Source organism: Enoplosus armatus, chromosome 17, assembly GCF_043641665.1.
Source record: "Enoplosus armatus isolate fEnoArm2 chromosome 17, fEnoArm2.hap1, whole genome shotgun sequence".
NCBI lineage: Eukaryota > Metazoa > Chordata > Actinopteri > Centrarchiformes > Enoplosidae > Enoplosus > Enoplosus armatus.
Window position 1 is genome coordinate 19,603,314 of NC_092196.1, and position 16,094 is coordinate 19,619,407.

At 42.7% G+C, this 16,094-nt stretch overlaps 1 protein-coding gene across 2 annotated transcripts; it reads right to left on the bottom strand.

The window, feature by feature from the left end:
- Positions 1–2,814: 2,814 nt before the first annotated feature.
- On the bottom strand, positions 2,815–15,417 carry LOC139300293 (myosin-1B-like). 2 transcript variants are annotated; one of them, XM_070923333.1, is made up of 38 exons: positions 15,214–15,417; positions 14,985–15,128; positions 14,736–14,892; positions 14,466–14,493; positions 14,265–14,379; positions 14,071–14,163; positions 13,832–13,895; positions 13,645–13,743; positions 13,455–13,558; positions 13,190–13,328; positions 12,953–13,071; positions 12,724–12,873; positions 12,469–12,639; positions 12,077–12,383; positions 11,914–11,987; positions 11,371–11,458; positions 10,937–11,054; positions 10,680–10,803; positions 10,243–10,379; positions 9,655–9,910; positions 8,585–8,827; positions 8,314–8,490; positions 8,035–8,180; positions 7,073–7,163; positions 6,589–6,978; positions 6,377–6,503; positions 6,161–6,279; positions 5,542–5,738; positions 5,280–5,463; positions 5,041–5,206; positions 4,837–4,961; positions 4,446–4,754; positions 4,158–4,361; positions 3,731–3,856; positions 3,444–3,614; positions 3,266–3,370; positions 3,053–3,148; positions 2,815–2,958 (listed from the first exon to the last, which is right to left on the bottom strand). In XM_070923333.1, the coding sequence occupies exons 1-38, from the start codon at positions 15,412–15,414 to the stop codon at positions 2,815–2,817; spliced, it is 5,808 nt and encodes a 1,935-aa protein (XP_070779434.1). In that variant the 5' UTR covers positions 15,415–15,417. The 2 variants fall into 2 exon arrangements, with proteins under 2 accessions (XP_070779434.1, XP_070779435.1); XM_070923334.1 differs by having other exon boundaries at positions 15,208–15,405.
- Positions 15,418–16,094: the final 677 nt, after the last annotated feature.

The following is a 16,094-nucleotide window of genomic DNA, read 5'->3' on the forward strand; positions in this document are numbered from 1 at the left end:
GCAACATATCTCATGCCAAGGTTAGCGATAGCCGGCCACCTTGAGGGAAGTTGTCTGCTTTGTCTGCCTTGTTTACAAGTTAACACATAACGGCGTCCGGTGTGTGCTGTACTGTGTGAACATCGCAAGCGGGTAGCAACACATGACGACCACTTTGTACCACATTTAGAATAAGCATGGGAGAGTTGTCTGTAACTTGAGCTCTCATCATATTAGGGGGAGTAGTGTGTGGAAGCAAGTGTGAACAGCAGCTTGTCGTCTTGAAAATGCTTCACATCATCTCTTAATGTCAACCAGTGAGGCAGAAAGTGTATGTTTATAGGCTCTGAGCAATGAAACCAAAGCTTAAAATCCTTAATGGTTAATGGTTTACTTAACGTAAGAAGTGGGACCATTTTCTCAGCCAATAAATCGACATTTAATCCTTTACACACGGATATGTAGAAGAACAGATATAAGTTGTAAAACCTCAATTTTATGCCTTTTTAGCTGATTATTAATAATTTCACAGACCATACATAAAACATAAAAAAACATTTAGATAATACTAAATCTAAAGGGCACAGGGAAAACACATCTACACACAACATATGTTCTTGTTTCTTCTTCAGCTCTCTTGTCCATTTGAACTAATGAGCTAGTTTAATAAATTTATCTTATAAATAGATATATAGGTATCTTAACTACATGAATTCCATCAGAGTCAGAGGCTGCAGAGATATTAAGATGTCGGAGCATCATTCTACCTTCTGAGCGTCCTCTGTTTGTGTACTTATACTTGTTCTGTGTGTAACACCACAGACTGAGTGAAAGTATTGACGAGGCGGTGGACTGTTGGTCCCGGCCTGTCACCCGTCCTCCTCTTTGTACTTTCTCGTCACTTGGAGGTTACCTCCAGCACTTGTGCGTAACCCTCCTCTGCTGAAAGTCACACATGCACCACAGTAACTCTAACCCTGCTTCACAGGGATTTCTACAAATGTCATGAACATACCAGCTGCTGCTGATCACTGCACCGCTGACAGGAGTGAAAAAGGTGGATTTTGAAGTGGTCTATTTTAACTCACAGGCTTTTCTACAATGCCCATATGTCAGGTCTGTTATTCAGGGTTTTATCTGATCTCTTGGTGTTCAGCTGTAGCTGTGAGCCGATGCTAATGTGATTTTTCCAGTTGAATGGGTGTGTTACTGCAGTGTTAATGAGCTGATTTTCATTGTTATTTTTAGTTAAAATCAACAGTGTGGGAGGTGCATCTGGGTGTAACGATGCTGGTTTAATACATTTATTTTTCCTCATTTGATCGATTTTGACTGGTTGTGTCTGTATTCGTATTACTAACTAATATAACTTAACCCTTCTGGTAAGCAACTCTATATTTTGTTGTCAATCTTATCAGATTTCAGTTTCTGAAACAGCTGCGCAAACTCAAACATCTGCTTTTCGTTTTTTGTCGTGGGAAACAAACTTCAGATTCTTTGGATTTTATTGGTTCAAGAGACTAAACAAAGCGTAAGGAATAAAGTTGAACAGGGCAAAGTGTCTCCATCTTTTGGTGATATATTTTTATTGCATGCAACAAGACAAGACAATTAGGGAGTTATTTTTGTAACGGACTAATGAGGAAGAAATACTGCAAATTAAAGATTATTTTAAGCCTTTTACAATAAAAACTGTGATCGTTTTTTTAACAATGTCACTGTCTGTATTTCCTTTCTTTTATTGATTAAATAATTAACTTATTTTACTAAATAAATGGAGATCTGGTGAGTTTTGGGATTATTTATTATTTTATCACTGACTGACTTAAAGATGCTTTTGATTATGTGACGGTGTTAATTCATTACAGATTTATTAATATTATTTATTTACCATAAAGCTTAGATACATTTAAAAGACTTTCCTAAATGCATTTTTCTGTGCTAAGAATGAGGTTTTAGTTCGGGTCAGTGCATAAATAACTGCTGTGTAGACACTATTCCTGGAACATGTTTACTTAGCTCTGTGTCGACTGATCCCAGGCTTAACAACACAGAATGGGGACCAGATGCCGTTTATACAGTGAGCAAGAACCTTTTGAACATTTAAACATTTTTTCAAACAGTCTATCTTTACATATAGATGGTGGCAAAGCTTAATAATTGTTAGCCACGCTAGCGGAATGGCTCTATGGACGGCAATGTGTCTACTGGTCCACCATTTTGGTCCAGACTGAAATATCTCAACAACTATTGGATGGACTGTAATGACATTTTGTACAATCATTCATGATCCCCAGAGGATGAATCCTAATGACTTTGGTGATCCTCTGACTTTTATTCTGGCGCCACCAGAGTTTTAATTTGTCCAATATTTTGGTTTATGACTACACACGCGAATGCTAGCACGCTAACATGCTAAACTAAGATGGTGAACACCACCGTGTCATATCATGACCTCTGTGAGTAACACCGGTGGAGTGCCCCTTTAAGGTGATCACATGACTTCATTGAGCATCACATCAGCTGCTTAGATGACATTTTAGTTTACTGGAAGGTCAGTTCATTACATTTTTACTGTCATCCAACGATCAAATAATGTTGAAACTCACAGATCTGATCCAAAGAAAACCATGTATCTGGTCTATTATTTGGTTATTTCACTTTTGTTTTTACATACAAGGACTAAGTGTTGATAATATTCTACTTCTTGAGCTAAATAAACAATTTAAAACACATCGGATTAGCCACAAAATGCATTTCCACAAAGCTGAAGAAACTTTTTGGAGATACAAGCTTTTCACAGCAACAATTGGTATCTTGAACCAGTGTAGATTTCTATTCTCCTTTACCAGCAACATCACGGCTCTTTGCTCGTAATTTATTCAACTGGGATTCTGCGATATCGGCGCGTTCTTCGGCCTCCTCCAGTTCATGCTGCACCTTCCGAGATTTAGCCAAATGGATGCTGGTTTGTTCCTCCTGAGTGTCACAGAAAACAATATAGTAAAGGAGACGTTTTTTAAGGTACACATCAAGCTAACATTTCACACAGTATGCATGTATTTTTACTCACCGCCTCCTCACACTGACGCTTGAATGATTTCACTTTCAGTTGCAGTTTGTTGACCAAATCCTGGAGTCTTGCCGCATTCTTCTTCTCCTCCTCACCCTGAAACATTTGAGGGATTACTCTCACATCTCATTTTTGCATATTTCCTATTCAGACTCAAGCAGTCAAATCTCAACTAGTGAAATTCACAGTTATATAATGGGATATACCTTTTACCTGATAAGTGAGCTCTTTAATTTTCCTCTCATATTTCCGCACACCTTTCATGGCCTCGCCGCTGCGTTTCTGCTCTGCATCCAATTCATTTTCCAGCTCACGGACCTTAAAAAGACAGTTACTTTAAATCACTTTTCGTTCTCTTTTCCTCCACACAAGTGTTTTGTTTGATTCATACCCTGGTTTCCAGTTTCTGCAGCTCTTTCTTTCCTCCTTTCAGAGCCATCTGTTCGGCTTCATCCAGGCGCTGCTGCAGGTCTTTCACTGTGACCTCCAGGTTCTTCTTCATCCTCTCCAGGTGAGCGCTGGTGTCCTGCTCTTTCTTCAGCTCCTCAGCCATCATGGCAGCCTGTATGCAAATGTGAACTCACTGTGAAATTGACTCTGCACGACCAAACTCAAAAGTGCAGCGGTTCCCCCGTTGAAATGACTCTCTGCAGTAAATTGGATAAAGGCGAGACTCACATCCATGATGGCTTTTTTGGCTTTCTCATCCGCATTCGTCGCCTCCTGGACAGTGTCCTCCATCTCCGACTGCAGCTGAGCTAAATCACACTCCATCTTCTTTTTAGTGTTTAAGAGGCTGGTGTTCTGCACGCATAAAATCCATATTAAAGCCAGTCAAGACATTTTTTGATGGACATTATTGTCTTTATAAACCCAGAACATCGTGAGCAAGTGAACCACTTGGTCCGTTACAGTTATTTACCTATTTATTCTTCTTTTAACTACTTAATTGCAGAACTTTGGAAAATTAATGGTCTAAATTAGCCATTATTTCACCTTTGACACCTTTTCCTGTCCTGTCCTGTCCTTTACTATTGTGTCCTGCCCTGTCCGGCTCATACTGTCCAGTCCAGTTCAGTTTTGTGTGTCCATGTCGTCTCCTGACCTGAGAGTGCAGCAGCTGAATCCTCTCACTGACGTCGATCAGTTCCTGCTCGGCCAGCTTGCGACTTCTCTCAGATTGCTCCAGCGCCACCGTCATCTCCTCATTCTCAGCCACCATCAGATTGTTGCGGCGTTCTGCAATAGCTAGTTGTTCTTTTAAGTCCTCCTGACTGTGGAGCGCTTCGTCCAGATGGACCTGGGTGTCCTGGGACAGAAGGCAAAGGCTGTGAGCCCAGTATATTGGTCTAATACTTGTGTAAACATTTGTATGACCAGTGCGTTAACAAACCTTCAACTGAGTCTGCAGGTTCCTCAGCTGTTTGGTGGCCTCGGATGCCTGGCGGTTGGCGTGACCCAGCTGGATCTCCATCTCGTTCAGATCTCCCTCCATCTTTTTTTTTGTGCGGATAGCGTCGTTTCTGCTGCGCATCTCTGCGTCCAGCGTGTTCTGCAGAGTGTCCACGGTTCTCTGATGGTTCCTCTTTAGTTGGTCGATTTCTTCATCTTTCTCCACCAACTTTCTGTCCACTTCGGACTTGATCTGGTTCAGCTCCAGTTGAAGGTGCAGGATTTTGGTCTCCTCGTGTTCCAGGGAAGACTACAGAAGTACAGATCACTTGAGGTTGTAGCTATTTTCACAAAAATTGCAGTATGATGTCATTCAAGGATGTAATACGAACCTCAACTTCCTCAAGAGCTGCCTGGGTGTCTCTCTTCTCCTGTTCGGTTTGCTTTGCAGCTTTCTCCAGCTCATGGATAGTTTTAGCAGATTGTCCGACTTGCTCTGAGATATCTGTGATCTCCTCTGAAAATGTAAAGAACATGTAAAAAACAAACTCCTTTTCACAACCAAATGGATGATTTGTTTCTAGCAGAACACTTACGCTGAAGATTTTTATTCTCTCTTTTCATGTTCTCCAGATGATCCAGAGCCTCTTCGTATGAATTCTTCAGCTTGAAGAGTTCTGTACTTAGCACTCTAGACTCTCTCTGCGAAACCTCCAGATCTGATTGACTCTCCTCATATTTCTGTTTCCATTCAGCCAGAACCTAACAGGGGAGGAAACAGCATGTGTCATTAATGAGGACTTGAGGACATGCTTCTGAAGAAAGAACGACATACCTTGTCAAAGTTCCTCTGTTTTTTGTCCAAGGTGGCATTGGCTGCATTTGACCTTTCCAGCTCAACCATGAGGTCCTCGACCTCGGCCTGCAGCCTCTGCTTGGTTTTCTCCAGAGATGCACATTTGACGTTTGCTGTCTCGGTCATTTCCTCAGAGTCCTGCAGCCGCTGGGCCAGCTTCTTCCTTTGAACCAAAGATAAATTGTGTGTCAGATTAAAGTGTCAGAAACCCAACAGCACTGACCTGAAAACTCGTACTTACTTTGCCTCCTCGAGCTCTTCAGTGCGTTGGATGGCGTCTGTCTCATACTTGGTTCTCCACTGAGCCACGTCGCTGTTGGCCTTGGACAGGCAGCGTTGCAGCTCAGCTTTGGTCTCCTGTTCCTCCTCGTACTGCTCTCTAAGCAGCTCGCAGTCGTGACGAGATGACTGCAAACCGTGAGCCAGGGCGCTCTTTGTCTGAAAAACCAAGAACATATACAACAGTGGTTTGTTGCCTGAATTAAAACTGCTCTATCAGGATGTAAAAATGCAGTTAAAAGGTAGCCAGTGGAGCTATTAACCACTAGTGTGGGTCCCCATTTAGTTTGCAAGCATATGAGCATGCGATCCTGCCACCAGTTAGACGCATATATGTTAGGCCTTTTCTTTTATTAATTGATTAATCATTTGGTCTATCAAATCCTCACTTTGGAGAAGCTGAAATCAAGGAATGAAAAAATTATGCAGATTCATTTTTACCCACTAACATGACCTCACAGGATTTCTATTAACTGTAACTGGCTGCGATTTCAATCTGCTACTCTGCAAAGTTCCCTGGTGCAGGTTTGATCGTCGCTGTGCCTGTAATAGACTGTATATCTTAATTATGTCTTTCAGACCTTTATTTCCTCATCCAGAAGTCTCTTCAACTCTTCGATTTGTTGACTCCCCACAGATTTCACTCTGTTCAACTGGGACAAGGTGGTCTCTTTCTCGTCCAGAAGACGTGTAAGCTCACCTATTTAGGGCCAAAAGGACACAAACGAACTTATCTGTCCACCTTTATCACTTTTTTGTATCTTTTTGATAGCCTAATCTGACATCTAGAAACGTACCATTTTCTGTTTGTAGACGAGCACTGAGCGCACTATAATCACTCACAGACCTCTGGGCTTCATCTGCTTTGGTCTTGTATTCATTCATTTGGTCTTCAGAGCTCCTGCACAGTTTCTCCAGATTAGCCTGAAACATTGAGCATCGGTTATCGCGAGGAAGGTCGTTCAAAACATCATTCAACGCGCATGCTTCTCTGCAGACCGTCTCTTACTTTGCTTCTCAGAACACTCTCCATGTTGCTCGCCATGTCGTCGATCTCCATCTTCAGCTCACCCTTCTCTTTCTCCAGCTTCTGCTTGACTCTTTGGATGTTGTCTATCTGATCACTGAGTTCGGCAACACTGTCGGCCTGCTTCTTGCGTAAAGTTGCAGCGATGGATTCGTGCTGCAGGGTGGACTCTTCCAGGTCCCTACGCAGCCTCTGAAACTCGGCCTCGCGCTTCTTGTTCAGCTCAGCCTGAGCGACGGTGGCTCCTCCGGCCTCCTCCAGCCTCTCGCTGATCTCCTCCAGCTCCCTGGACAGATCGGACCTCTGCTTCTCCACTTTGGCTCGAGCCGAGCGTTCAGCCTCGATTTCCTCCTCTAGCTCTTCAATGCGAGCCTACAGTGAAATTGTATTAACTTGTAAAAATGTGGGTCCTTAGGATATTAAAGAAAATGCTTTGAATTATGTCGACTGTGGTTCTAAATCATACCTGAAGCTCTTTAATCATCTTCTGTAGTTGAGTGCTGAGCGCTTGCTCGTCTTCAATTTTGCACTGCAGGTGGTTGATTTCAAAGTCCTTTCTGAAAAGAGTTTTGAAAAGAGAGAGGATTTCTTTTCTTATCAGCACAGAAAACATTCACTCTGGTGAGTAATGTGTCTCTGCAATAAATGACTTAAAATGCTCGTTTTTAGTGATAGGATTACACTTTACGCTTATTCACTTTCTTGCTGAGAGTTAGATGAGACGATTGATATCACTCTCATGTCTGTTCGTTCAATATGTAGATCGTGTCAGCAGCCAGTTAGCTTAGCACAAAGACTGGAAACAGGGGGAAACAGTTAGCCAGTCCAAAGGTAACAAAATCCGCCTACCAACACCTCTACAGCTCACTAACATGTTAATGGTTTGTTTAATCCTCACGAAAACTGAAGAGTAAAAACAACAACTATGTGCCGGACTATCTTCTTGTCATGTCCGTGAGGTTGCCAGGCAACCATCAGAGACTCCAGGAAGTTCCTGGCCAAGAAATAGGAGGTTCTGGTAGGCACATTTTGTTGCTGTTGGATTGTGCAGGCTAGCTGTTTCCCCCCGCTTCCAGGCTTTACCTAAGCTAAGCTAAGCTAAGCTAACTGGCTGCTGGCTGTGGATTCATATCTTTATATACATTAGAGTGATATCAATCGTCTCCAGAAACCGAAGAAGTGTATTTCTAAAATATCAAACTACTCCTTTAAGTGGGTTTATGTAAATGTATCTTATCATCATCATCATCATCATATAATATATGATAATCTGTATAATTTCCCCCCGGGGATCAATAAAGTATTTCTGATGATCATTATTGTTGATATATTTCAGTATTATGAGTACAGCCCTCACATACGAAGCCCTAACTGTACCGTCTCTGTGTTTCAGGAGATAAGTCGCCGAATAATCTAACAACAACTCACTTTTTCAGCCTCTCTTCCATTTGCTGTCTCTCATTCTCCAGGTCCATGATGGTTTCCTGGGACAGCTTCAGATCCCCCTCCAGTTTTCTTCTGGATCTCTCCAAGTCTGCACGCACCTTCTTTTCCTGCTCCAGTGAGCCCTCCAGCTGCAAGAGACGTTCATCCGAGATCAAGCCAGGAACCAGACCAGGACAATGATGCATATCAAGATAGATACTTCTGATTAAATTACCTTGACGATCCGATTAAAAGAGAACGATTTTGTGGTTCCGCACTTACGTCATCAACCTGTTGCTCCAACTTGATTTTGGTCTTCATCAGAGAGTTTCCTTTATCCTCCTCAGCCTGGAGGTCATCTAACGTCTGCTGGTGAACCTCCTGCAAAGCTTTGATCTCCCTCGAGGACTTCATCAGATTTTCCTCAAGAGTACTAAGCTCCTCTACCAAATTCTTAACCTAAAGAGAGAAGCATTTCTTAAGTTAGTGTGTTCATATACTCAAACCAAAACCTGTTTAAAAGGCATGATGTGATGAAAATCCTCAGAGGCACCTTATTTTCTGTGGCATATTTCTCCTTCTCCACTTTGGCGATGGTCAGTTCCAGGTCGTCGATGTCTCTTTTGAGCTCCGAACATTCGTCCTCCAGCTTCCTCTTCTTAGCGGTGATTTCGGCGTTGATCTCCTCCTCTTCCTCCATCCTCTCGGAGAACTCTTTGACTTTGGCCTCCAGGTGGATCTTGCTCTTTATCAAGCCTTCACACCTCTCCTCGGCATCGCACAGGTTCTCCCTCTCCTGAAGAGCAGGGACAGCAGTTATTTTTAATAGACATCTGCACATTTTGGCTTATTGTGTACTGCTGATAGTTTTCTCCATGAGGTTAACGTTTTTTAGGGAAATACCTCAACAACTATGGGACGTCTTGGTAAAATGGTAAACGTTTATTAGCATGTTAGAATCGTCTTTGTGAGCATGTTAGCATGCTGATGTTAGCAACCACTATCCCTACAGCCTCACAGAACCGTTAGCATGGCTGTGGACTATTTTAATAGACATTTACTCATTTGACGTTTTGTTTATTGTGAATACTTTCAATAAGTATGAGAATACGTTTTTTCTTCTTCGTCTTCGTATATTTCTCCTACTTTTGAACTCCATGGTGCTGCAGGGAATTTAGTTTGCAGCGTGTTGAAAACTTGCCAACTGCTATACATTGCATGTATCTGGATATATTTTAGAAAGTTATTTATTTTTTACATCTTTTTATGATTGTTTGGTGTGTATTGCGAATATTTTTTACTTTGGGCATAATTATTAATACCTATTATATTTGTCTCTGAATATGTTCTAGTGTTAACATCAACATTTGCGTTTGGTTTAATACCTCCGCCTTCTCTGCTCCTATCCCTATTATATTTTTACTGTGTTGAATTTTGCTCCTGCCATGTCTAATTCCCCTGCAGGGATCAATGACACTCCCTCTTATCTTACATTACTATTGATTACGCAGTAGTGAATTTTGAAAAAAAGAAAGTGTTTTCTCTCCTAATCTCTTCATCGGCAGAATGAAATCAATACAAACACACCACTTTGTTCTACTCGGGGGTTCAGTGTTTACATACTGCTTGGATTTGAAGGTAAAGGTCGTTTTTCTCCTGGACGAGCATGACCATTTTCTCCTCCAGCTCTTTCCTCCTGGCCTCCGACTTTGCAAGCTCCTCTTTGAGTCGCGAGAACTCCTCTTTCATGGTCTGCATCTCCTTCTCGGCCTCCGCACTTCGTAACAGAGGCTTTATCTTGAAGAAGAGCCTCATCCAAGGCCAGTTCTTCACGTTCATGAATGAACGGATGTTGTACTGGATGATGAAAATGGACTCTCTGTAGGGTGAAAAAGACTTTGTATAACAACCTGTTAATCGGTTAATGATGTCAGCAGCGTTCATCCTCTGGAGAACATGACTGTAAAGTGGTGGACCGACAGACCAAGTGCTGAATATTTTCCACTTCTGTTAACCATCAAATTAAATGAATATGAGATAAAAATTCTGCTATATTACTGTGACGTGACCCAGTTGTAAAATACCTATTGTAATAATTCCTAAATTCTCCTGATATTTCTCATGTTATTCCCCCAATTTCCCAGAACTGTCTTGTGTAGTCATTAAACTAAAGTGGCTAAAGTATATGAAAGAAATTGATTTGTCAGAGACCTTTTCTTCGACATCTCCTTCAGCCTCAGTCTGGTGACGTAACCTCTGGCCACGGCCTGGATACGAGTCATCAGCACAGCCAGCCGTTCATCCCTCATCTCCTCCAGGAGACCCAGGAGGCCGGCTTTGAAGAACACCTGCGTGTTGGGAAGATTAAACATGTCGATGGAAGTTAGTTTAGTATCATTTGGGATAGATTAAACACTAGTTCCTGATTCTCTTGGAGTGAAATAGATACTGTAGCAGCTGATATACGGAGGACAATTTCTGGATCCATCGGACCTTTAAATGAATGAAATGTGATGAATCTACGTGTCAGTTTATGGAAGAATTCAATTTGTAATGTCATGGTGTATGATTTGACTGTTTTAGCTGGACTGTCTAACATTTAAGAAACTGTAGCCCTAATAATGAGTTCACATATAGAAAATAAATACCTTTGTGTATCCAAATCTATACTGGGCATGGTCCACATCAATGGAGGAGAGCAGTTTCTCTGACGCCTTCTTGCTGTCAATAAACTGCCCCTCAGGGATCGCACTGGCGTTCAGGATCCGGTATCTGCCGCAGAGTCAGAGGAGGTTCAGACTTACAGTAGGTGACTTTCAGTGTTTTCTCGTGTGTGTGTGTGTGTGTGTGTGTGTGTGTGTGTGTGTAATCCTCCCAGACAACAGAAGCAGGTGTGGCGTATCACCTCTGCCTGAAATCTCCATAGAGGATCCTGCTGGGGAATCCCTTTCTGCAAATCCTGATACCTTCCAGCACGCCGTTACAGCGCAGCTGGTGAAGGACCAGATGGTGGTCCATGGACCCTACGTGGACAACACATCTTGTGTTAAAGGAATAGTTCAACATTTTGGGGAAACACAAGTATTCACTTTCTTTACAAGAGTTAGATGAGAAGATAGACATTACTCTCAAGCCTGAACGGTGAATATTTAGCTGAAGCAGCAGCTGGTTAGATTAGCTTAGCATAAAGACAGGGGGAAACAGCTAGCCTGGCTCTGTACCTGAATCTCTAAAGCTCACAAATTAACACACTATATCTCCTTTGTTTAATTAAAAACAGACGTGAGAGCGGAGATCTTCTCTTCCTCTCTCTTAAACTTCAGAAAGATTTCTTCGTACCTGGCGTCTTGGTTTCATTGGGGATGATGCATCTTACAAAGTGTGGATGTGTGGATCTGAGGTTGGCCATCAGTTTATTCAGGTTTTCCTGCAGGAGATAAACACATTATGGTCTCTTAATATTAACAATTAGTCTTGGTCTTAACTTACAGGCATATATGTGTGTTTATATGTTTATATGTTTGGTAGTGGGCTGATGCATGACAGTAGCTGAGGTTAGGAGTGAAATATACAGTTGTTCGGGAGTGAAGGTACTATGGATACAGAGGTCATGTCCTCTATTTCTTTCTTTAAACTGAAGTGCAGTTTCTATTTACAGTTTATAAGATAAAGTTACAGATGGCGGGATTTTAAAAGACTTTTATCAATATGAAAAGAAACAGTTTTTTACACAACTAAACATTTTTACAAAACATATAAACATATGAGTAAATTAAAAATGGAAAAATATCTAAATTAACAGTAAATTTTACAACATTTTCTGGTCTCTTCAGAACTGTTTATTAGTAGGGAGGTGCTTGATCAGTGCATCAGTGCCAGTACCCTGAAAAGTGCAGAAACTGTCTGGAAAGAAGAGCCTTTTTTCTTGAAACTTTTCTTACTTCCATCAGCAGCAGCTACAGAAACATAAGAGAAGCAACATGACCGATGTAGTAAACTATGCAGCCGACATAATCTCACTGTAATCTGTCGTCTGTGAACTGACCGTCAGCGGTGGCGTATGTGGCGAAGAGCTGGCAGAGCAGCTTCAGGGAAGCTTTTCGATAAAGCTGCACCACAGTGTCATTCAGCGGGTCTTTGTTCTTCTCCAGCCAGCCGCTGATGTTGTAGTCTACAGTGCCGGCATAATGCATCAGTGAGAAATGGGCTTCTGCCTTTCCTTTGCAGGGCTTGGGCTTCTGAAAGATGCTGTTCTTCCCCAGGTGTTGGTCGTACAGCTTGTTCTTGAAGGAGCCGTCTGTCGCCTTTGGAAACATGCACTCCTCTTCCAGAATAGATAAAATACCCATCGGCTGTGGGAAAGAGAAGCTGGACAGTGTTGGAACGTGTGCATGTACAGTTGATATAAATATTTGTGTTTATAAAAAGGCTATGTACCTTTTCAATGAGCTCAATGCAAGCTGCCAAGTCCATGCCGAAGTCAATGAACTCCCACGCAATTCCTTCCTTCTTGTACTCCTCTTGCTCCAACACAAACATGTGGTGGTTGAAAAACTGTTGCAGCTTCTCATTCGTAAAGTTGATGCACAGCTGCTCCAAGCTGTTCATCTGAATGAATCAACAACGATTCAATAAACGTGGAGACTTCTAGAAAGGTTTGTTTTATTTCATCTAGGTGTGAATCCCGTTTACCTCAAAGATCTCAAACCCTGCAATATCCAGGACGCCAATGAAATGCTGTCGTGGAAGTTTGGTGTCGAGCTGCTGGTTGATCCTGGTGACCATCCACAGGAACAGCTTCTCGTACACAGCCTTGGACAGGGCACCCATGGCGTTGTTCACCTATAATCAAACATAATCTTTGAATTGAATTCAAACTGAACGTGGTTAACACTCGTTCTCAGATGCAGAGAAACTGTACCTGCTGCGGAGTCTGACCTTTGGTGACATACTCATTCCCAACCTTCACTCGGGGATAACACAGCGCTTTCAGCAAATCAGCAGAGTTTAGACCCATGAGGTAGGCAACTTTGTCGGCCACTATGGGATATAAATCACACATGGACGTGTGAAGCGCATACAGAAGGAAGATTATGATAACAGTAAGAGTGAAGCTGCCGCACTGAAGCCTAGTTTGGTCCCAGCTCAGACGTCTCACCCTCAGTGCCATCGGGCTCCGCCTGCTCCTCCCGCTGCTTCTGCTTGAACTTCATGTTCCCGTTGTGCATCACAGCTCCCGTCAGCTTGTAGATGCCCACCTTCTCCTCCGTGTTAAAGCCCAGGATGTCGATGGCACTCTGAGGAACAGACACAGACGTTAAAGCACTGGGATTAATACTGTAATTTAGCGATAATGCGATGTTGTTGTTCTGTCCAAAGTAAAGATGCCAGTCAAACTATTTTAGACGTGATTTTGCACTCACATCTGTGGCCATCAGCTCCTCAGTATCATTGATGCTCAGCACAGTGATTTCACCCTGGCTGATGAACGGGTAGTCGTATGGGTTGGTGGTTATCAGCAGCATCTCTGGAATGAAACACAAACAGTATTGATTCCTCCATGCAGGGTCAGCAGCATCGAGAAGACAGATTCATAGCTAAAAGTATGTTTACCTATTAAATCAGGCTTCTTGTTTGACATGATCTGATAGAAGATGTGGTAGCTCCTCTCTGCCGGCAGCTGAAATGTCACTCTGGATTTTTCCAGAAGGTCTAATCACAAACAAACAGAGATAAAATATATACTGCAAAACTTAGAATAGCAGTAGATTATAAACAACACTGATATAAATAAACTTACACGTTTCAATATCAGCTGATGCCAACTTCCCCTTTGTTCCAAAGTGGATGCGGATGAATTTTCCCTGGAAAAGTTATTAGATTATTATTTAACTTTGACTTATTAGTCACAATATGTTACAGCTGAGAACTGCCATCATTAAAAACGTTTTTATCTCATGATCACAAGTTAATTATCTTATTGTTAAGAGGATTAAAAAGTGCATTAATGGCTGTTCTCAACTTCTGTACTAAACTTACAAATCGAGATGAGTTGTCGTTCCTCACGGTCTTGGCGTTCCCGAAGGCTTCCAGCAGAGGGTTGGCCTGGATGATTTGATCCTCCAGAGTCCCCTGTAAGCTCAAAATCAAGAATAGAAACTCAACATCTGCGTTTAGCTGCTGCAGCACATGGCTTCATATCTAATCCATCAATGTTAATAAGCGGACTGGACCTGCATTTTGCCGGCAGGTTGCTCTTTCTTGCTCGAGTCTCCGAATGATGCAATTGTTGCAAAATACTGGATGACTCTCTTCGTGTTGACGGTCTTTCCGGCACCAGATTCTCCACTGACAAACAGACGGCATGACATGAGAGATGGGAAATGATGTCTGTCGACTACCTTTTGGTAAACAGCACATGAGGTCGCACTTACGTGATCAGGATAGACTGGTTCTCTCGATCTGATACAGGGAGAGAAAGTGAACACTGGTACATTTCACATCAGATTCAGATTGATAATACATGATATCATCAACAAATAAAACATGATGTATCATCATATGTTAAGATGAGACTTCTGGGTAAATTCACAAGCTAGCTGTATATAAAGTAACTCAAATTAGCTCCACCTTCACCAGCTGCAACATCCTGCAGAATGACTGCGTTTGGTACTTTAAGTGTATTTGCTATAATGAGACTGGACCTGTGAGCATGAACTGGTAAGCGTTGTCAGAGATGGAGAAGATGTGCGGGGGGGCCTCCTGGCGTTTCTTCCCACGGTACCCGGCCACCACCTCTGGGTTGTAGACTGGGAGCCACTTATAGGGGTTCACAGTCACACAGAAGAGCCCAGAGTAGGTCTGCGAGCACACGAGCAGAGGAAAACCATCATGATTGGTTTAGACTAAGGAATATAATCTATTTTCATTTTGTGCTCATCATTTGTAGTTACATAGATCATCCAGGCGGCGTAGCGCTCCTTGAGGTTGAAGAGCACGGCCGGCTCGTGGAGGTGCGTCAGCAGGGCCATGTCCTCCAGCTTGTCGAACTTAGGAGGGTTCATGGGGCGGACGTCATCCAGGTGCACCGTGACAACCTGAGGAGTGAATCCAACAGATAAAATAAAATATCTGCTGCTCAGATAAGATCTGATTCTCTGCTTCACTACAGAAGACACCCACCTTCCCATCCTCAGTCTCCACAGCGACCTTGGAGCCGTCTTGGCTTCTGATTTTTCCCTTCACATACTCCTGCTTGGGGTCAGGCACAAAGACGGCTGTTTTGGCATCAAACAGCGTGTTTTGCGCTGCGATTCTCTCCCGCTCTGATTTGCGGAGGTACGGGGCCGCAACCCCAAACATTTCCATCTCGGCGTCACTCATTTTATCGAGCTGCATGAGCGGGACAAACAAATGTGCTCAAAGATAATAAAAAACTAAACAGACGTTGGTCAGAATTGAAAAGCTGGATCATACTCACCAGAGTGCTGCGGACCAAAAAGAAAGATCACAAGAGGACCAATTGTTTCAGAGCCTTTGAATAAGACTCCCCGCTCTGGTTTCAGAAGAACACCACAGACATCACTCACCCTAACACGACTTTAACAGCTTTTATAAGCGACGGTCGGGCCCGTTTCATGGTGCCTTCTTCTCCTATATTTGGAGATCTGGCTTCTACGCCACCTTGGAAAAGTCAAGTATGTCCATTTTGTATTTCCAACTGTCTATGTATAGCTGTATTGTGTCACTTTTAAACGGTTTCAATTGTAATCCTTGAGACTGTCCATTAAAAAGCAATGAATGCTAAGGACGACAGCTTAGAGGGCTTACGGCCCTGACACGGCGGGCCTCATTTTCTGGGATCAGGGAAGATTAGGTCTGTTAGGGCGTCGCTGAAATTCTGGCATTGGCTGTCTGGAGAGCAGAGCTGATCGCACACGACTGTTTGGGTTTTGTGTTGGGAGCGGCCGGCTTGACGGGCGACATTTAGCACATTCCAGACAGAGGCCTGTCTCTATTGACCCACATTTATTAAAAATGTTTCTTATGCTAATTGTCATTGA